At 39.7% G+C, this 22,270-nt stretch overlaps 1 protein-coding gene across 5 annotated transcripts in view; it reads left to right on the top strand.

Annotated features, from left to right (window-relative positions):
- The window catches only part of akap13a (A-kinase anchoring protein 13a), a 124,877-nt gene that overhangs the window by 22,319 nt on the left and 80,288 nt on the right, over positions 1–22,270 (top strand). For all 5 annotated transcript variants that reach the window (XM_085441526.1, XM_085441838.1, XM_085441758.1 and 2 more), the window contains exons 3-5: positions 8,004–8,157; positions 13,896–14,050; positions 14,631–14,802. In XM_085441526.1, the coding sequence (XP_085297652.1) occupies positions 8,004–8,157; positions 13,896–14,050; positions 14,631–14,802 (481 nt within the window). The remainder of the gene's footprint in view (positions 1–8,003; positions 8,158–13,895; positions 14,051–14,630; positions 14,803–22,270) is intronic.

Here is a 22,270-nt window from a genome sequence, read left to right as displayed (position 1 = left end):
TAGGAAATGAGATAAGTGAGGGATGTGTGTGTTTGTGTATGTGTGCCTCTCTAAAGGCTATACTGGCTCACACATTAACCACCCAGACAACCTTATCTGTGATTTACACTCAAACTCCTCAGTGGAACCAGGCAGGCAGTCAGGCCTCATTAGACATCAGATTTTAGAAACTTATCACAGCAGTTCACAGTGAGATAGCTCATAGGGGTTAAGTAGCCAGCCTGTAATTGTATCGTTAAAAAAAGAAAAAGAAAAAAAAAAGATATAGTTCATGGGCTCTACCTTCTAGATCAGGGGTGCTCAATCCCAGTCCTCGAGAGCTACTGTCCTGCAGCTTTTAGATGCATCCCTACTCCAACACAGCTGAATCAAATGTTTGATTACCTCTTCAGCATGCCATCAAGTTTGGAAAAGGCCTGATAACAAGCCATTCATTTGATTCAGCTGTGTCGGAACAAGGATGCATCTAAAAGCTGCAGGACAGTAGCTCTCGAGGACTGGGATTGAGCACCCCTGTTCTAGATGAAATGGCAGCCCCAGTCTATAAGTGTAGAACTAAATCTAGAAGTTACATATTCTGAGAAGAACAGAGGTCAAGGCCTTGATATTCTTGCAATATTACTTTGTCCTCAGAAGGATTCTTAATGAGCATGTTATGGGTAAAGAAATTGAGTAAGGGCTGATTTTATTTTAGCGAGCGCTGGGAGAGGGTTACATGATTTGTTAGGCAGGGGATTAGTTGTGGGTGTTCTTAACAAAATGAGTTTTCTTTCCATAACAGCGAGACTCTGTTGTTCTAGCTGTGAGTAAACATGCTATTTACATTCTTGGCATTTAGCAGACAATGTTTCCAGAGCGGCTTACAATTAAATAAGCAGGTAGGGGTTCAGTGGTTAACACAGCATGCATGACTGTGGGCATGGTACCAGTTACATGGGCTGAACCTGTGAACTGACTGCTTGGTTATTGTCTCCAGGTTAAAGCTTCTCTGGATAACTACAATTATACTATTTTTTAATGGCATCCAGAGCCTTTAAATGAATTGCAGCCAACATTCTATAGCTGGCATATTGACATGGCATGTATCAATACAGCCAAAATGGTTACGAGACGTACACACACTGTCATGAAGTATGTCGGACTGTTTTATGTACTGGCTTTCATGTGTAGTCATGAGAAAAAGGAACGTTTTCACTCTATGAAGTAGGAATTAAGAGGGTAAGTAGTAGCCAGGTGCTGCTAATCAGCACGTGATTAACTAACCATCTGCAAGAATGACCATCTCTGTAAAAACAGACGCTTTAGCCGTTTGCCAATCTCTGAACATTCAGACATGTTTTAACACAGCGGGACAATCTTTCCAGACTGGACATCTCAGGAAATTCACCAGAAGTTGGGTCTGTGTAATGCTCAGAAAAACTGCACATAAGCCAGTTTGTGACATTGTAGTTACAAACAGAATGAGCAATTGTATGAAAGGGTTACCTGAAGAACGCCTCTTTTTTCTGAAACAAATATGGCAGCATGGCTTAGGTGTGCAAACTTGCAAGATGTTTGCCAATTTGGAGATGTTTGTCCATAATAAACAGTGCCAACCAAACCAAACACAGCATATCAGCTCTTCATACCAGTTGTTAAGTGCAGTGGTTGATGGTTGATAACTCGGGCTTTTTTGCAGTCTAAGGATCTGAGCACTTTGCAGTCATGGAGTGAGCTGTGAATTCTTCTATGTACCAAAGTATTCTAGTCAAATGTGAGGCCAGCTGTCAGACAGCTATAGCTTGGCTGAAAATGATCCCAAACACAGTAGCAAATTTACAACAGAATAGCTGAAAAAGAAAAGTGTTGCAATCGCCCAAAGTGCAGACCTCAGTCGGGCTGAAATGTTGTTGTGGGACGTTAAGGTATGCATAAAGCTAAGCTGTAAAGAAGAGTCGGTCAACATTTCCCCACAAAGATACGAGAGCCTAATAAAATGATACAGGAACTGATAACTTCAAGTTATAAAGGGAGTTCTATAAGCTGTCCTGTGAGTACTTAGTTTTCAAAGCAATAAAGAGACCGCCATAGTGATTTCTTGATTATTAGCATAATAAAGACAAAATTGACTTTGAAATGATAAAGCTGCACATGCTGGGAGATTACAGATTGATAGCTAACAGCCAGTGTTGTATTGCTCTTGGCTGCTACTGTGGGCTGTGGGTCATACATACATACATACACATTTACTTTGCACTGTTATGTGCATGCTGCTAAATTCAATACCATTTGACACAGTACACAAGTTAGTATCATGAATGACATTAACTGGTGAAGTTATCTGGTTTAGCTTTTGTGACCTATTTGTTACATTGCCTGTATCTATATCAAGCAGTAAAGCAACCTCAGGGTTGGACATTTCAGGCAAAAATACTTTCTGATTTTCACTGTTGGCAGTATAGTATTAGGATTATTGCCCAAAGATTGTCCCCCAGAGCAGACTGCTCTAAAATCAGTGTGACATGTTAGCTTCACCTGGAGTAGCCTGCGTGATATTTCACATTTTTGTTCTTATTTAAAGGCGTCCCACACAAAACAGCTTTTCTTGGTCTGACGGATGGTAAATTTGAGCAGTTTCTTTTCTTCTTCTTTTTTTTTTGTGGGCAAACAGTTTATAGGTTTATTTTTTGTTAATGTTTTAATAGCACATTAAACCAGACTACAGGAAAAATAAGGGGGGGGGGCTTTTAGATTAGAATTAAAATAGCTGCATAAACTATTAGATTTTTTTTGTATAAATTAATATCCCAAAAATCCCGTCCCTTGGTGCGTGAATGTGGCAATGGTTTGTTTGTAACATTTGTAATAACGTAAACAGTCAGTCAGTCACAGGACTTCCTTACGCCTTAGTCATGCTGGTATTTTGCTCCACGAATTTCTGGCTAAAAGAAGTTTTGCCCCAGTTTTACTGACATTAATATTTGGCCAGAAGGGTTTCATTTGATACAACTAGGTTTAATATACATTATCCTAGCTAACATTAGCTTACTTGCTAACTCTGATGATCTGCTAGTTACACCGTTTGTGAAGCTCTAATTTTTTAGATTATGCTGCAGTCAGTTCACATATTGGCAATACAAACATTTCATTGCATGAAGAATGCTGCTTGGTGCATGTTTACCTCCTGAAGGGACAAGGGATGCTCTGTATGTCAGCAGACTTGTAAGTTGTGGGTTGCTTAATTTGCTCTGCCAATGTTTCATGTTAGTGTGTAAACAGGGGCCGGTTTTGCTCCGTAAATTGGCTTTGAAATTGTATGTTGGGAACAAAAGCAGCAAGGGGTAAACCATGCAAAAGGTTGCAATATATGGCTTCCAAAAGAAGGGTCTCATGTTGAGTTGGCTTTAGTTGCTTGTAAAAATAAAAATGGCTTAATACCACGAAGGATGAATCACAATGACAAGCAATTACACCCATAAACTTTGAGGCTAACTTTTTAATGAACATCATTAAAGGATGTTTTTTTTGTTGTTGTTTTTAAAAAATGTGTTGTTATCGCAGATTTCATGTGACAGAGTGCACAAAAAGATACAAATGAAGATCTATTGGATTTAAGTAACAAGTGACAATTAGTTTGGGTGGTGAAGTGAAGGATAGAGCTGCCTGTAGTAAGAAACAAAGCCTGAGTTAAGTGAACAATCACTAAAATTTCAATATAAGTTTAAAAATAATTATCAGTGTGAAGTCGTAACAGTATATGCAAATGCTTAAAACCAAGCCTTACCTTACCTGGACAGATGAAACCAGCGCTGCAGCAGGATGTGTGGAAAAGGCTACACGTACAGTGGGGCAAAAAAGTATTTAGTCAGCCACCGATTGTGCAAGTTCCCCCACCTAAAATGATGACAGAGGTCAGTAATTTGCACCAGAGGTACACTTCAACTGTGAGAGACAGAATGTGAAAAAAAAAATCCATGAATCCACATGGTAGGATTTGTAAAGAACTTATTCGTAAATTAGGGTGGAAAATAAGTATTTGGTCACCTCAAACAAGGAAAATCTCTGGCTCTCACAGACCTGTAACGTCTTCTGTAAGAAGCTTTTCTGTCCCCCACTCGTTACCTGTATGAATGGCACCTGTTTGAACTCATCATCTGTATAAAAGACACCTGTCCACAGCCTCAAACAGTCAGACTCCAAACTCCGCCATGGCCAAGACCAAAGAGCTTTCGAAGGACACCAGGAAAAGTATTGTAGACCTGCACCAGACTGGGAAGAGTGAATCTACAATAGGCAAGCAGCTTGGTGTGAAAAAATCAACTGTGGGAGCAATCATCAGAAAATGGAAGACATACAAGACCACTGATAATCTCCCTCGATCTGGGGCTCCACGCAAGATCTCATCCCGTGGGGTCAAAATGATCATGAGAACGGTGAGCAAAGATCCCAGAACCACATGGGGGGACCTGGTGAATGACCTGCAGAGAGCTGGGACCAAAGTAACAAAGGTCACCATCAGTAACACACTACAACGGCAGGGAATCAAATCCCGCAGTGCCAGACGTGTTCCGCTGCTGAAGCCAGTGCATGTCCAGGCCCGTCTGAAGTTTGCCAGAGAGCACATGGATGATACAGCAGAGGATTGGGAGAATGTCATGTGGTCAGATGAAACCAAAGTAGAACTTTTTGGTATGAACTCAACTCGTCGTGTTTGGAGGAAGAATACTGAGTTGCATCCCAAGAACACCATACCTACTGTGAAGCATGGGGGTGGAAACATCATGCTATGGGGCTGTTTTTCTGCCAAGGGGACAGGACGACTGATCCGTGTTAAGGACAGAATGAATGGGGCCATGTATCGTGAGATTTTGAGCCAAAACCTCCTTCCATCAGTGAGAACTTTGAAGATGAAATGAGGCTGGGTCTTCCAACATGACAATGATCCAAAACACACCGCCCGGGCAACAAAGGAGTGGCTCCGTGAGAAGCATTTGAAAGTCCTGGAGTGGCCTAGCCAGTCTCCAGACCTCAACCCCATAGAAAATCTGTGGCGAGAGTTGAAAGTCCGTGTTGCTCGGCGACAGCCCCAAAACATCACTGCTCTCGAGAAGATCTGCATGGAGGAATGGGCCAAAATACCAGCTACTGTGTGTGCAAACCTGGTAAAGACCTATAGTAAACGTTTGACCTCTGTTATTGCCAACAAAGGTTATGTTACAAAGTATTGAGTTGTATTTTTGTTATTGACCAAATACTTATTTTCCACCCTGATTTACGAATAAATTCTTTACAAATCCTACCATGTGGATTCATGGATTTTTTTTTTTCACATTCTGTCTCTCACAGTTGAAGTGTACCTCTGGTGCAAATTACTGACCTCTGTCATCATTTTAGGTGGGGGAACTTGCACAATCGGTGGCTGACTAAATACTTTTTTGCCCCACTGTATATGCATATTTAAAAAGAGGGGGTTGGGTTCATAGTCTCCAGCTGTGCTTTTGATGCTGCTTAAAAGCTGCCTGTTCCCTATTGAAGCTCCATGATTAGCAGGTCAATACCCCAGCAGGTCACTTAGTTAAGTACTTATAACCAGCAGAGAGCACAGTCATACAGTGTGGCTGAAAGACATCCATTTGAGCACCGCTTTAAAACCACAGGTTTGTTTTTCTATATTAAGCTGGAGAGTCACTGCAATATTTCCTTTTTCCCATTTTAATTACTGTTGTTTTGAAAACTTAATGTCAGCAGGGTTAGTTTTATTGTGGGGCTTCTGTGTGCTCGTTTCCTCCCTTCTCCAGCAGATGTTTCACATCTCTGGCTTTTCACCTTCACCTTCACTCCCACCTCCTGCCGACATATTTGAAGTACTGGAACTGATCAGATCTGGTTGATCTGATCATTCAGATCTATGCTGTAATTTTCTTCTGTTTAAATAATTGAATTTCAAACACCAAGATTGAATATTCTAAGATTTGTGCTATTTATTTTGTCCCCTTTAAAGTGTTTTTCTTTGTTAGGAAATTATCAATCGCTTATAATGTTATTTACAAAGGTGGGTATTAACTTTGGTGGAATAAGGAGATTTTGGTGGGCTGCTTTAAGAAATCTGAGCACCTATTGTGTCAAAAAGCAGCAGAGTGGTATTCAGACTGAGGTAATTTCCCACTCGCCTCCAGCGATGGAGAGAAAACCATTTCTCCATTTGCTTCTCTTTTGTTCGTTGTGAAAATGTGGAACTTATTTCACACTAATACGTTTTCATTTTCACATGGAGTACAAACTCACAAATCCTCTGAGGTACCAATCCTTTCAATAGCACCAAGCCCTAATTTCCAATCTGGGCTCAGGATAAGAGATGAGTTTTTAATGGAGAAAATGTCATGCCTGCTGGCTTCCTCCCATCTACTACTCATTTACTTCAGTGACTCTGCTTTTTAAAACTGATACTGGCTGTGCATAGAAAAGCCTACACCCTTTACATTGTGCGCAGTCCTGGTTGTCTGAAGGTTACTGAAGGCTTTTTTTCTGGCTGTATGGCCTCTGGGCTATGTGGTTGTCTTTGAGCACATTTTGCCCCCTCACATTGTTAAGCATCAGTAGTGGCTTGCCAAACAGAGACCTTGCAATGTTGGGGTTGCTGGTTTGCCTCGCTGCTGTCCACCTGCTGATATCCGCCTGCGAGGAACATGGCCCGGAGGCTCCCATTTTATAAGAGAAGGAGGAGACACCTTTAACCCCGTTAAGCTCAGATCGTCACGACAGACTGCTCACGTTGGACGAGGCCAGTAAAAAGACTGCAACGGTGGCCAGATTAAGTGGGTTGAAATGTCCCATTATCCCTCCTCCATGTCAAGAAGCTGCAGTCCTACAGTGGAAAGCAGCTAATTCTGAACAATATCCCTATTTTTTGTTACTATTTCTCCTCCTCAGTGTCCTCAGATGACACATTGATGCTCTGTCACAAATCAGCCAATTGTCACTAAAACTGTACCTTTAAATGTATTAAGAAAATGTGTAGACAAATTGATGGTTTGGTTTATTTTATTTTATTTAGTTTATTGGCCAGTGGCAGTGTACAATAAATACCAGTTATAAGTTAAATTTCACCTGTAATTTCTGGTTGGAAGCATTTAATGGTGGAAAAACAAAATCCTGCGTACTAAAAGAGCCATGGCAATGCTGAACCCCAAGGCACAAACTTAGCATCTGCACCTGCTGATGATGCAGAATACATGAAAAAGGACAAACAGCATAGTTTTTACACTGACCAGGCTGTGTTTTTAGTACCATCCTGAACCTATTTAGCTGCTTAGCTTACACTGTGGTGTTTATTTCATTACGTATATTTTTATTTGTAATGTTCTAACAAAAAAGGGCTAATAGGAAATCCAGCTTACATGAGAAGACTGTTTATTCAAATTTCTTTTTTTTAAAGACTTTTGTTTTAGTTGTTGTTGTGATGATTATTATTGTATTAGATTTCTAAGCTGAATGTGCTTCTTTGTCTTGTTGTGCTGTTCTCTGATGGTGACTGTGCTCACACTGTTTTGCAGAAGTCCAGCTGCTCCTCCATGTTGTCTGCTTGTTTCTTTGTTAATGATGTGGTGTGTAACATTTCATCAGCAAACAAACATTACCATATTTAATTTGAGGCGTTAATGTAATTGCTGTAAACAACTGCGGTGCTAAGAAGATCAGGAGTCTCCGCACGCACTATTATTCACTCTTAAAATCTGGTATCCACTTGTCCAGAGTCTAGTTCACACCTGGTACTGCAGCCAATAAATGCATCTAAAGTGACAGACAGTGATTGAATTACACTGACTTGATGGCGTTAGATTGGTATCTATGGCTAAGTAGATGAACCAAGACATGTAGGCCACTGAGAAGAGGGCTGAGTTAGACTGCAGGCATCTGCAGGTGGATGATAATGTGCCCATTTCATGTTATAAACATGTCTTTTCTTTTTGTCTCTTTCTGTTTTTCCTTTTCCCTCCTAACGTTCCGTCTGCGTGCCTCTGCAGGGTCATTGTGTTATCACAGTACAGCTCAGTGATGACGAGCTGGCTGGTAGTGAGGAGGGCGTGGACTACTTCCTGCTGTTCGCTGGCAGTACACAGAGGCACCTGACCAGCACCCTGAGGAGCAGTCATGACACCTTGCAGGCTTTGTGTCCCGGTAAGCCATCGTACCCACAATGCCTTGCAGCTTACTAGCACCCAAAGGATGGCAGCTCCACCTACAGCATTTAATATTTGTTAGAGACTGTGTTTGCAGACACTTTTAAATAAGATTAGCCTGGATTATTAACAACTAAAGCTGATGCTCTATGAAAGTGCACCAGCTGTTTTATTTAGGAATGTTTTGTTAGTATCTCGTTGGGCCGCCTCATGCCTTAAGAACTGCTGACGTAAATTCATCAAGATGTTACGTCTGTGTCAGCAAATGGAGATTTTGGCTCACACTGGCATGACAGCATCACATAGTTACATCCGCGATACATTCCACCACATCCACACCACAAGTGCTCTGTTAGATTGAGATCTTGTGCCTGTGGAAACTATTTAAGTATGGTGAACTCATTGTCGTGTTCAAGGAACCAGTTGGAGCTGAGTTGATTTGAGCTTTCTGGCAGAACATCTTATCCTGCTGAAAAGAGCCTTCAGAAAAAGGTGTATGTTGTGGTCATAAAGGGATGGACAGCAACAAAACATGGGTAGGCTGTGGTGTTTGATGCTCAGCTGTTACTAAAGAGCCCTGAGTCTGCCAAGAAGAGCCCGAATCATTGATAAAAGGGAGGATGTTTGCTTTTGTTATGTTTACACCAATTCTGACCAGTTTCTTAACTGACAGGACTGGCACCCAGTTTGGCTCTCTGCTGCTATAGCCCATCTGCTTCAAGGTTTAATGCATTTCACATGCAGCGATGCTCTTTTGCCCAGAGAACTGCTGCTCGCTTTATATTTTACTTACCATTCTATATAAACCCTAGAGATGGTTTTGTGGGAAAATCCTAGTAGATCAACAGTTTCTGAAATAATCAGACCAGCCCATTTTGAACAACCATGTTCAAAATCACCTAAATCACCTTTCTGACACTCAGTTTGAACTTCAGCAGGTTGTCTTGACCATGTCTACATGCATAAATGCATTGAGTTGCATTTCCTCATGATTGACTAAGTAAATATTTGCATTAAGAAGCAACTGAACTTGTCTATCTAACAAAGTAAATGTATTTTATCCCCTTACTTGTCACTTTACTTTAGCACCTGTCCACTTTATTGTAATTCAGTACAGTATCAGCATTTACATACATGAAAGAGCACCCCCAGTAATTTGACCTCATTTCTAAACCTTTATAGCCATCATAAAAGTCGACTTTATGGCAGATCACTTGTATTGTATTTGTGTATTTGAGTCAAAACGTAGTAGCAGTGCTCCAGAAGAACTGAGGAAAAGTTTGAACATTATCTTAAAAGGTGGTTTTAAATTCTTCTGTATTCATCATGTGCTGCATCCCAAATTAATATTAAAAGAGGTGTTAAACCAGGAAGGAGAAAAAAAAGATTAATCATCTGCTACCGCTGTCCTCATTTTAAACTAATGTTTTGTTTTGGAGAAAGAGGAATCATTTCACTTTCTAGAGTCTATCCCATTTATCACTCCTCTTGGAGCTTTTCCCACTTTTTCTACTTGCAAAATGGAACATATTTGGTCTGAATTGTTTTTCTGTGCTTTTTCTTGGAAAATAAACAAGAATCAACAGGAAACCTTGATAGAAAAAGTCAGAGATCTCTGCACATACAAAGTAGGTAGTCAAAACTGCAATGCAGCTGTGACCCTGTGACCAGAGTTCATGTTAATTGAATATTTTCAGTCACTGACTGATCAGATCATAAGAGGAATCAGCTATGACATTAAGTTATTCCAGACCATCTGGGCTTTCGAAGAATAAATATTACATTATAAAAATCTCGAGCTCTTAGGGAACATCAGAGCTTACTGGAGGTCACATGTTCTGGATGTGGTAACAAGGGTTTATGCTACCAAAATGTTCATGTAATAAAATCTGGTCTTATGATATAAGAAATGTCACTGACGTCATTGCTTCCTTCAATGGTCCACGTTCCACAGAGGAAAATAAAAGTGGCAGGATTATAAACTGTGTTATCTTGGTACGAGTTCCACTAAATTAATGCTTAAAGTTGGGAGGGAGTTGGTGTCACTTTACCAGCAGATTAGCTTTGCTTCAATGCTTTCTCCATCAGGCCCTTCTGGGCTCTAAAGGGATCAACTAGGTCGCGGGATAGAGTTCCCAGGGGACCTGGGAAAATGACTGCAAACTCACTGAATCACTGCTTTGGATTAAGATATCTCTGATTCAAATAATATTTATCAAGCTGCCTAGTAGCCTTCTGACTGCGTTGGTAGCGACATACAACATTGACAAATTATAAAATATATGGATCTGTCGTTACAGAAAGTTTTCTCCCAGAACGAAGGGTATTGCAGACGTGCAAATGTGGCTGATCTTGTTGTAGAGCACACAGTGACGTGGAGTAGATTCCAGAAATTATGTGTGAATTCATGCAATGCTTAATAACTACAAGTGGGAAATCAGTTTTGAAACTGGCTGTGCGTGTTGACATCTTGTTGGGAGTGGACAGATGGACCATGGCAGTGTTCCCTGACTTTCTCTTTGTTTTCTTCTTTTAGACAAAACTGAAAAAATGAGCAACTTTTCAATCTTATTTTGCCAAATTAACACATTTTAAAAAGCAATTGCTACAGTAACACAGAGGATGTCAAAACTGGGGCGGCACAGCAAGGTGAAAAATATAAAGTGAAATGAACTTGAATTAATATGATTGTTTTCTTGTTTTTTAGGGAAAATATGTAGGCTTTTTTTTTCTTCAAAAAAGTATGTCTGTGCAGTTGCACTGATAACATGTACCCACGTTTAGGAGAAATTAACAGTGAATCTTTTTTCATTGTAAATAACCGATGAAAAGTGAGGTGTGCGTTGTGTGTACTTTTTCCTGCTTCTGAAGTGGGCCGTGCCAAAAAAGAGCCACCGCAATAATATATCAAGTTGTCCTCAACTCAAGTAACTTTGTTTTATGGCTTTCTACTCTGCTCGACTATACACTGTGGGGCAAAAGGAGGGGCTTTACACACCGTGTACACTTTACACATGGTGAAATCCAGAGCAGAGGAAGGAAGATAAACTAGTCGGACTGTAAATGATACCAAAACGTAGTAGATTAAAAATGTTATATTTTTTAATTGATTTGACGGGCCTGTTGCTCTTCTCACCAGCTGAGGTAGGCTCCAGTTCCCTGTGACCCAGATTTGAATAAGTGGTTAAGAAAATGAACAAATGCATTAATGGATAAATTGATTTCTACTTAATATATTTCTCTATGGTTTCTTGGGGAGGAAAGTGGGTTCAGAGAGTGAGGTTGAGTTCCCATGTCGGGGGACAGGCACTGCCCCACTCCCTAAGCAATAGTTATGGAAACCACTGTGGACATTAGTGTGCTTTGTTCAGTCTTTGCGATGTGACTTGTGAGTAAATGGCTGTTAGTCAGAAGAATTTAACACATGTTCCATTAAGTGAAATAATATTGTGAATTTATTTGTATTAATTAGGATTTAAATCAGCATTGCAGCTCTGCACTCGTTTGTAGCTCATTACTGTGACAAAATTAGTTCACCATTTCATCCAAGTAGTGCTTCTAAAATGAGAAAAAATTCAATTAATGGAGTGATTAAATTGAATAAAGATACTTTTTTTAAAAGTTAAATTTAAGCTTGATTTCCTCTTATTAGAGCAGATTGAATTAAAGCAATATTTTGATTTATCTAAGAACAGTACAGGTGTTACTAATAACATTAACACCTGACTTGTTAATAATTTTTATTTAATTGTTCTGAGCCAGCATGGACTGTTGGTAATGTGAAATGGAGCTTACAGCACATATTATGTTGGGATCGCCGCATCATCACTTTCTGCGCCCGGTTTAACGCTCCATCATATTTGACCCATTTAACCATAGACTATATGTAAAAGATGAATGCTGCTAACCAGTGTCACCCGATATCCACAACATTAGTGTTTTAGATGGTGCCATCTCAAGCCTTGATTATATTTTCGGCATCCACAAACCCATTAGGGTCTGAGTGACATACAGTGGTGTGGACGTAGTTATGCTTGACTGTTTTTTCTTTTTGTGACTACGTGGACTCGTTCATAGGGTAACAAAACCCCAACAACTTTCATTCATCAAAAATTGAAATACAATCTTCTTATACCATTTTATGTTAATATTACATTGAATCAAAAATAGTGAGGTAAGGCTTACTGTTGCAAATAACTGCAGCTGCCTGTAACAGCACATCTTTAAATGAGTTTGTATTAGGGCTGTTCGATATAACCATATATATCGGATGACGATATAAAAACGTCTATCGTTTCATTTTACGATATCGTTTGTTTCGTGGTGTCGCAAAATAAACTCTTTACGGCAATATTTTTCATCGTTTTGATGGTCACTGTAGTGGCTATATTAATTTCTTAAAGTTCTCTCTTTCTCTTATATTTAATATAACCACACCACGGACGGACAAGCGCATGTTTTTATGCGTTGTCGTTAGCAACAACGACGGTAAAACCATCGCGTGTCCGCTTGTTTATGTTCCACATAAACCTTTCACAATAAAGCTCAAGATCCTGTTGAGACTTTTCAAAAGAAACTGAATCACGTGAAAGGGCAGATTATTTACGGATGAGAAGTAAAAAAGAGCCGTCAGGTGCTAAAAAATAAACCTTAGACTCAAACGTTAGAACAGGCCTTTCCCCGCAGCACGCCGTGTAATAAATACTCACAAAGAAAACGGCGGCCGTTACAACTTATGTCTAAAAATGTGTCGTTTCATACATCTGTTAAAACACTCGACTCCAGCTACATGACGCGCAGCTGGAAACACTTCCCGCAAGTCGAGCTGCCCGAGATTCACAGAATTGACAAAAATGTTACATTTTTGTGATTTATATCGTTATCGGGACGATAGAATTCTTATATCGGGATATGAGATTTTGGTCATATCGCACAGCCCTAGTTTGTATACCCACTGTATAGTTGCTATGTAGTCAAAAAGTATGCATAGAGACCAAAATAGTTCTTGCCAGCCACTAGTGGCCACTCCAGAAAGTGTAGTTTTCTGGCACTACAGCGTTGACGATGTTTACTTTACTATTAGAGATACTGTCAGTGACCAATATTTCAATTGATTCAGCCTGCATAAGCTGGGTCTCACAACAAGAAAACGCTCAAAACTGAACACAATTCAGCAGATGAGTTTAAAAATTTTGCGTAGAAATATCGTTTATGCATTTTATACCTCATGCAGTGAATCTATTTTAAACCTGCGACATGAACTGTGCAAGTAGCCAATATTGCTGCGATGATTTGTGATAGTTGTGTGGGCTGCATCAACAGAAATATATATACTCTGTAACTGAAGTAACTAAAGTTAATTTCCGCAAGACTGGCATCTGAGGGCATCTTAGACCCTACAGTTAGCTGGCATTGTACATCAATAAAGTATAAATAATTAGTTCAAGCAACTAGTGTTTTAGCTAGGGCAATAATTTTTTATTGTTTAGTTGAAATATTGTTGTATTGTTATTATTTAAGCTCATATGACTTGAGTTTATAGCAAGGCCAGTCATCTATAGCCGAAATGGGTTAATCCTAACAAAGAAACGTTTAATCTCATACACTGAAAATACACAATATAATCTATTTGTCGTTGTGAAAAATGCTGTACACTATGGTACTGTCCTCCACAGGTCAGTTCTCTGTAATCCCCTCTTTCTCTCTTCTCACCCTTGCTTTTTGTGTCTCTTGTAGCTCATGACTGCTGCGAAGTGGTGCTGGTCACCTTGTGCTCAGTCACCCGAGGTGTCCCCGAGGAGCCACAATCCCATCTGGTTCACGTGGCGCCATTGGCCGAGCATCAATTCAGCTTTGTTCAGGATTTGGCGTTTGACATGGCCCAGTTCCTGGTGAGCAGAAAGACGAGTCATTTCTATTCCTACTGCATGTCATCAGTTGAATAATAGAAATACAGAAGCTTGTCACAGGGCTGGAAAACAAAATTGGTTACCACTGGTTACAAGTAATACAGCTCTGTGTACAAAGTGACAGTTAAACAAAAAGATTGCCATGTTATTGTTTCTTTCCTGACAAGGCCTAATGTCTGACAGTTCTTGGCGTTCAATTAATGAATTCTTTTCAGCATAGTTTATCATCCCATAGAAATTTTATGAGTTTGCTTTTCTGAGGAGTAGGACAAGATAAAATAATTGTCTTGGGCACTCAAACTTAATGGAACATGTTCCAATTTATAAATCCGAACATGATTTTTTATTTATTTTTTTTGTCAAAACAGTGCATCCCCAAATCGAGCTTAGCGCTGATACACTCATGTGGATGTTTCTTCCTACATTAACATATTTCATTATTCAAAAGGCATTTGGTTAATGCTTTCATGCTGAGCGCTTTAAAATGAGTGCTCCCATTAGTCTGCGGCTCACTTCAACCTCTATGAAACTCGACTCATCTCTGTAATCACCCTCCACACAGGTGAGCACTGTGGGCCGGGCTGATGGCCTCGATGGGGCGCTGTTGCTGGATGAGTGTCAGATTCCTCTGCAGGAGTGTGAGCGTCTGGATGAGAGTTTGGCACTGGCCCTACACCACCTCAAACTGCCTACAGGATGGAATTTACTGGGGAACAAACGATCCAACAGCACTGGTGAGTCTGGAGGGCAGTGGACCCTTTGAAACAGGCAGAATGTCTCTGCACTGATGCAGGAACATACTGACAAATTATGGTTGTATAACACATACTGACACACATGACCCTGCTGTTTGTGTGTTTGTTTATCTGGCTCCTTTTATGTTGTTGAGCAGATATCAGCAGACTAGGAAGACTGAGGATTCTTTTTTGGCATTTTCAGAGAGACACTGTAATTACTGGTCAAAACAACAAGACTTTGTTACTGATTAGTTCAGATGAGTGCATGGATGCAACAAGCTGTTTACTGTCTCCACGTTGTGTGGGTATGTGTGTGCTTTGCAGCATGCGTTACTGAAAGTGACTTCCATTTAACTTCTATCTTTATAGACAAATCTGGTGGATGATTTATATATTGCACTCTCACTCTGGAACACCACCTCCATTACTGCAACGGCAGAGTGGAACTGAACACATTTTACATTACGACAGCGGGAGCACTGATGTTTGGGTTAATCACAGTCGGCTGTCGCCCCTTCTGACAGATGAACTTAGCCTGTGCAACTGTAGAAGTTATCCAGTCTCACAACGCTAGTCTGAAATTGGTTATGACACAGCTTTTGGGAAAGAAATAACATTAAGGTACCGCTTCTGTCTGACCTTCACAGTCTGTAAATTTAAATTGGCTACCTAAACCCAGCAGGAATCATTTCAGCTCCTAGCTTAAAATTTAAATCACTAAACTGTTCGTTCATTTTAAACACAAGAAATCCATCATTTTATAAAAATTGGAAATGTGTGACACTATGAAAGTTTAAATGTACTACTAACTTAGAGGTATCTGTGGTCGCAGCTTATCTCTGTAGAACGATCACTCCCTCTTCAGCAGTTTATGGTTAATCTTTTCTTGGCACTTTGCTTTAAATGTGACTTTGCTTGTGACATTTGCCTTCCACTGTTCTCCCAAATTTCTGTTATTATTAACTTGCTGTTGTGGAGCTTATATATGCGACCTGAGACCATATCAGACATGTTTCCGCATAAATGCAACCACAGTATTATACCAGCTGTTGTTGAATCTGGCATTCCATTTTCATCTGAACCACATAGCTGTAAAGTTTTTTGATTTGCTCTTGCTGTGCTGAAACAGTGGTATCATCTGTCCCATGACAGTTGTATAAACACCTAGAAAATTGTCCAGAACCCCCTTTGTTGTAGTTCATGCTGTATTACGTCTCTTATTTTGCCCCGAGGACACATGCATAAACACTCACAGACCCACAAAGTGAAAACAATACTGACTAATCCATCAGCTGATAACACGGCTACAACAGAATAAAAAGGGCAATTGTGGAACTCTCTGTGGGTGGAGATGAGGATGGACTTTTGGTCAGAGATGCGAAGGAGGCAGTACTGTATGTTCCAGTTATTTTTCCTGGAGTACAAAAAGAGATATTGGCTGTTTATTGTGGAAGTTTGGTTTAGATGTTTGCTAGTGCGATTTACATGGACGGTGCTCACAGATAATATCAGGGGAGGATTTGAAACAGCTGTGCGCAGAATTTGACTTGAGGCAGCAGAAAGAACCTGCTGTCGGACATGGCAGGAGGTGAGCCTGAGGTCTGGAATTGATGGACAGAGATTTCAACACCATTGCTTACTTGCCAACTAGAGGGTTGTGCATTTAAGGGTTGAAACACCCAGTGAAGATTTGGTACCACTTGACACCATCCTCTTCAGCTGCACATACTGAAGTAGTGGCATCTTGATTTTATGCAGTAAGTGATGATATCATCAGTTAAAAATCCAATGCAGAAGTGCAAATCTAGCTTTGACCAGACTTGCTGTCAAAATACACATTTTTCAGGTAGCAGAGAAATTTGATCAACAAATTGGCTAATATATGGATGTAAACCATTTTTACTCAAAAGATGAATTCCTGATAGTTTGTCTTAAATCTTCCATTGACTTGACACTGCCAGGTAGTGTCTTTAATAATGTTGTGTATTTTCTTTGTGCTAATGTCAATGTGGTCACAGCAGATGAAGTCTTATTCATCCACTGAAGAGTGTTTGAGGAGGAGCATTTCCTAGATACAAATAATGTTTTAGGTGCTTTTTGAAGAGGATTTGGGAATTAAAAATCCAAGACCTCCAAGGCATTTAAAAAAAAATTACTTAAAGGCACTCAAACGCCTTTATTCTCTTAACATGGTCATATTCAACCTAAAAAGGATCAGGTATTGGGTAGTTAAAACCAGTTTTATTCACAAATAAAGGGTTTAATGCTGAACATTTTTTTGTAGAAATATGAGTATGCCATAAGAATAATGGCAATTTAAATTTTCTACATATTTATTGTGGTCTCTCAGTTTAAACTGTGATCTCAGGAGTATATTTCTGGCTTAACAGCAACCACATCCACCTGCTTTTCACTCTTGAGTTTGAGAGGTGCAGCCAATCAGAAGAGGGCTGGTTTAAAGAGTGCAGAGGGAGCTCAAACGTTGTGTTTTAGACTGCGGATGAAGGCCCAATATAAAAATTTATTATTTTGTTTTTTGTCACTCATGCAAAGCTACTCTGGGAGAATCCAACAGTAAAAATCCTGGAGCTGCAAATGAGAATCATAGATGTGCTAAAAAGCTTAACATGAAAGCAATAAGCAATGAATATATAAAAATTATATATTCATTATTATTTATTTATATTTGGATATTTATTTTTAAGAGCTTAATAATATACGACAGGTGCTTTCAAAGTATCCCAAAATAAACATTTGCAACATACCATTTATGGCTTGATTGATACCAGAAGCCCTCGAGTTGCTTCAGTTTGTCATCACACTCTTTCTTCGGGGTGTCAGATGCATGTGAAGTGCCATTCTGACACAATCAAAGAGCAACTTCAGGTCTCTCACAGTGAGCTTATGCAGTTGAAAGCAACAGCTGACACCGTTACATCATCGCCTATGTGTGTTCATTTTATTTATAAGAAATATTTCTGTACTTGGATTATTCACACTGGTCTACAGCCTAAATGCTTGTGAAATAAATGTAATCACACTTTAGTAATTTGGCTCACTGAAAGTGAAAGTGACACTTAAAACTGGTTGGGTTGGCTCTAGTCTTCATGATATGCCACGAGGTTATGTCTAAGACTAAAAGTTATTTGTTGGAACAAAAATGATTGAAGCACATCTTTACTGGTGAATTTTGGCAAATAATTTCAGAAGGCCACTTATTTAAGCTTCCAATTTTGATTAAGTTTCTATGACTTATAGGTGTCAGGTATGAAATGTGGCAGATTTCAAATTGTTTATTAGCTCTGTTTGACTTTTGGCCTCTGTTTTGACCTTGGATTTGACCTTCCTAGCAGCAGGACTGTAAAGTTGCATTTTTTTTTTTGCATCCCCTCTGTTTGTTCCCTGCATTGTAAAATAATTGAAAAAAGGTTTGTCATGGAGACATCCATAGACAGACATGTGGTGAAGATGATCAAACCAAAATGTCAACATTTTATAATATTTGGGCTAACTGATGCAAGCGACATTTCTCCATGTGACAACATCCCACCTAGGCCCAATATCTTGTCCTTGTCTTTCAAATATAATGGGTCATGTTTAGCTTTTCTCTATAGACCTTTGTTACATGATGAACAAAGGTGCTGTATTATCATATGAGGTGACCGTGTGCAAAATGTAAAGATAGTGAAAATAGTGGCTAGTCAGCTGTTTTAAATGGTCAAAATAAAGACGTAAACAGCAGGTTTGATCTCCAGAGCAGAAAACTCCAGAGTTAAAATAGAGTGCGTGTGTTCAAATACGTACATTGTATTTGAACACTGGTGTATTTACAGAACACGCCACTACACGGATTTATCTCTAACTCTGGTATTAGTATGAACAAATAGAGCTGAGTATCCCTTTGCTGAAGCCTGAGCACTTGAGGTAGTGAGAAACTGCTACATCAGTGGAAACAAACATACATTTTTATTAAAATCAAAGTGCCAATTTTCTCCAGTCATTGACTCTGACAACTTTAATCAGTTAAAGGAAGCCAAATGAGCCAATGCAGATGATAAACTCTGCGAGGTAATTGCTCTCTGTGAAACGGCATAAACAAGACTTTTGGGAGTAGTTAGAGCGCTGCCTCAGCCTCTGGCTATTTCTCAGATAATAGCTAATGGTTAAACTTGGATTTGGATATTAGACCAAACCAGAAGAGCCGGCAAGATTTTAGACAAAACTGACTGGAAAAAAGAAAAAGCTGGGAAGACTGGAGTAATGTGGAGTGGAGATCAGAAAAGCTCACACACTTCTTAAAATTTTGAGTTTGTTATTGTTCTAGGAAGAAAACTCGTCATATCAAAAATTAGCTTATCAGTATTGACCTTCATCCCGATTAGATCCGATCCACTTGTTACTGTGAAGTGTGTCAGAGCGCTTTAACGATGGACACACACGTACAGGCTCCTTTGCATTGAAGTCAGTTGTCATGTTGTTGATGTGGAAGGCGCCTTCATGCTGTGGTGAGTGATGTGTGCTCTAATAGGCTCTGCTTCACAATATGTCACAGCTTCAATACAAGACGCTCAGCGGTGCCGAGCCGCGGGGAGGGAAGAGGAGCGCGACTCGGCTCTCCATTTATCAGATCTGTCAGATGATGGATAGCATTAGACTATAGGTGGAGGTGACGGTGCTTCATCTCAGTCATCCTTCACGCTGTGGGCACGCAGCACTCGCTGCTCTAACTGTAGCCACCCATTTATTGTCGTCTGGGAACGTCACCTGGAAAAACTGCGCATATCATTAAAGATGGTTGACAGTTCCCAACTGATTCCTCGGTTTTGAACAGGTGCATTTAGTGTCAAATTATCTAAAGCCCGTGGGTTGTCAATCAGTGCCATTAAAGTAGATGACTCAATGATCTGTGGCCTTTAAATTCACTAAAGTCAACTAACAGAACTGTTGCATAATGTATTAGTTGTTTACTTCATTCATCAATAAGACAAAGAGCCTGCAGCCCTGCTAACAATTCGGTTAGGCCCACCATTCTTCCTGATGTCAAAGGTGAGATAATAACACTTACATAGGTTGTATAATAAAAATTGTATTCAGTTTAGTTTAATGTTTTTGCATGCGAACTAGGGCCTGATACAGATATCAGCTGATGCCAATTTGTTAATTTATTTTTGTTTTTCCTCCCTTTGTGCCAGTGAAGCAAGGAAATCCTCACTATAGAAAAATAACTGACCCGTTTTAACCTCTTTCACCTTTTCATCACATTTAACCGCTAGCAAAATTAAGGTTCAGTGCAGAAATTTGCTCATTACCACAAAGTCTTTCTAAGGTTAATGGGTATGTTTGTTTGTGTTTTTGTTTTGTTTTTTTACTGATGCTATTGGACAAATAAAATTCTGATCTGAAGATGGCGCTAGATGAAAATCAGGTGATAATATCCTGGCAAGTATTCTGACAGTTGTTAAATCATTTCACACGACCAAAGTCTGTATTCATTCTATGATTGTACCAGATTTTCTGCCTTGTAGTTTTTGAGAGCCACTATCAAGGCTAAAAATTGCTTTTGAATTTTGAGGATTTGCTGCTTTCCTCTGTTTTCTCTCCAAAGCTATCTACAAAAGTAAAATGTCACTTTTGGGTAAAGGATTTTTTTTTGGCTCATTTCCCTGATGAATAACTATACCGAATAATTGGGGAATCAGCAAGAAGCCAGGATCTCTGCCAGGAAGCGGTGAAGCTGCTTTGTTGTGACCAATCATTCATTGAAGCCACATTGTGTTGGTGATTTCTGTCCCAGATCAGAAAGCTAAAATTGCATGTATATTCTAGCTGGCACTCATAATATGAAAATGACATGGCTGTTATGGCAGCCAGTTTTGAGGAACCGCAAACAAACCCAGCAGTAAAGCATTTCCTGCTGCTGTTGGCACCTCACATTCCACACCGGCCCAGCTCGGCCAAGTGGAGCATTAAATTTGACCAATTAGCTTGAGGTTGATCAGGGCAGGCTTGTTCATAAAGGCCCACAGTAAATGGACTGAAACCTCTCATCAGCAAACACAACCAGCATTGTGAATGTTGCCTAACGATTATTGTGATGCTGATAACACCAAGGAAAATGTGTTTTCTGCCCCTTTCCCTGTTCTCAAGCATTTGTTCTGCAGTTTATTTTTTCATTCTTTTCCAGCTGATCATATCTTGCTGTTAAAACCTACACTAGGCAGAGTAAAATAGTCCCAGAAGAAATCACAGAGGAGTTGGTATATAGAACATCCTGTTTGTGTCTAACCCAAAAGCCTTATATTTTATCTGTTTGTGCAAATAAATCTGATTTCCTGTACTGCGAACTGGAAGAAAATCCTCTGCTCATAGGCAGTGACAAATGAAAGCGAAAGAACAAAAACAATCTTCCTAATAAACAGTGCAGAAACACCGTCCAGAGAAATCTGGAAGCAGCAACAATACTTTTTGCTGCTATAAATAACCACAGACCAGCTGGGTGATAAACAAAAGCACTGTATATGCAGTTTACTGACTACATTAAAGACATCTGGGTACTGAAGTTGAACACCACATTTAAACTCGCAAGCTTGCAATGTTGTGTGGTGTTTTAGATTACCAGTTCTCACATATTATTACTTTTTTATTTCTCTCCAATGAGCTGCTTGTTCTGCTTTCCATTGACAATTTATCATTTATTGCACTTCAGGACTCGATTTCCCACTAACTTAAAACTAGGGCATCCTTATGTCAGCGTACCCTCTTAAATTGACAATAAATTTGCCAGTGGTTGGGCAGTAAAAGAGATTAATAATAACACAAAAGTTTGGGCAACTCCTGTAGACCCAGAAGTGTTTTCATAATCTTTTCCAATGAAGACAGAGAGAGAATTAATTACACAACTTGAAACGAGGAAATTTCTGGGATAGCCAACAGCCCTCAGCCGGCCTTTAGTACTGAAGAGAGCCTTGCTGGCAACCTGTTGCTTTAGCAGAAAGATGAAGTGTGTGTGTGTGTGTGTGTGTGTGTCCATGAGTCTCTGTTAGTGTCTCTTTGAATGTGTGAAAGGGAGGATCTTGGTGTTTGATGGTGTTATTAGCAGTCTGACTGATATACTGGGCTAATAATGGACTTAAATTAAAAATGGGACTGTGGTGTGCTGGTATGTGGTTAACATCTGAAATGAAATGGTGTCTTTTGATTTATTCATAGAGCCATTACTGTTGTTGCTTTCATTTGTCCGATGATGCTTCAAAGGCTTTTCCGCATTCACTGAACATGTCAAAATCTTGATATGGTCTGTATTTTTCAGGCACACAGAAGACATGATTACAATTACACTCAGTCGGCATGCTGGGTTTGATCACAAAATGACAGTTATGTCCTGCAGATACCTGTACTGATCATCTGATGGACGTAGCAGGAAGGAGACAAGTTATGGTTTTATCAGTCTGTGAGTGTGCAAATG

Source organism: Copadichromis virginalis, linkage group LG1 (assembly GCF_057382275.1).
Source record: "Copadichromis virginalis isolate Kocher_CV1m ecotype Utaka linkage group LG1, C_Virginalis_male_GT1.1, whole genome shotgun sequence".
Taxonomy (NCBI): domain Eukaryota; kingdom Metazoa; phylum Chordata; class Actinopteri; order Cichliformes; family Cichlidae; genus Copadichromis; species Copadichromis virginalis.
The sequence above is the reverse complement of the archived record's forward strand: the minus strand, read 5'-3'. Positions and strand labels throughout refer to the sequence as shown.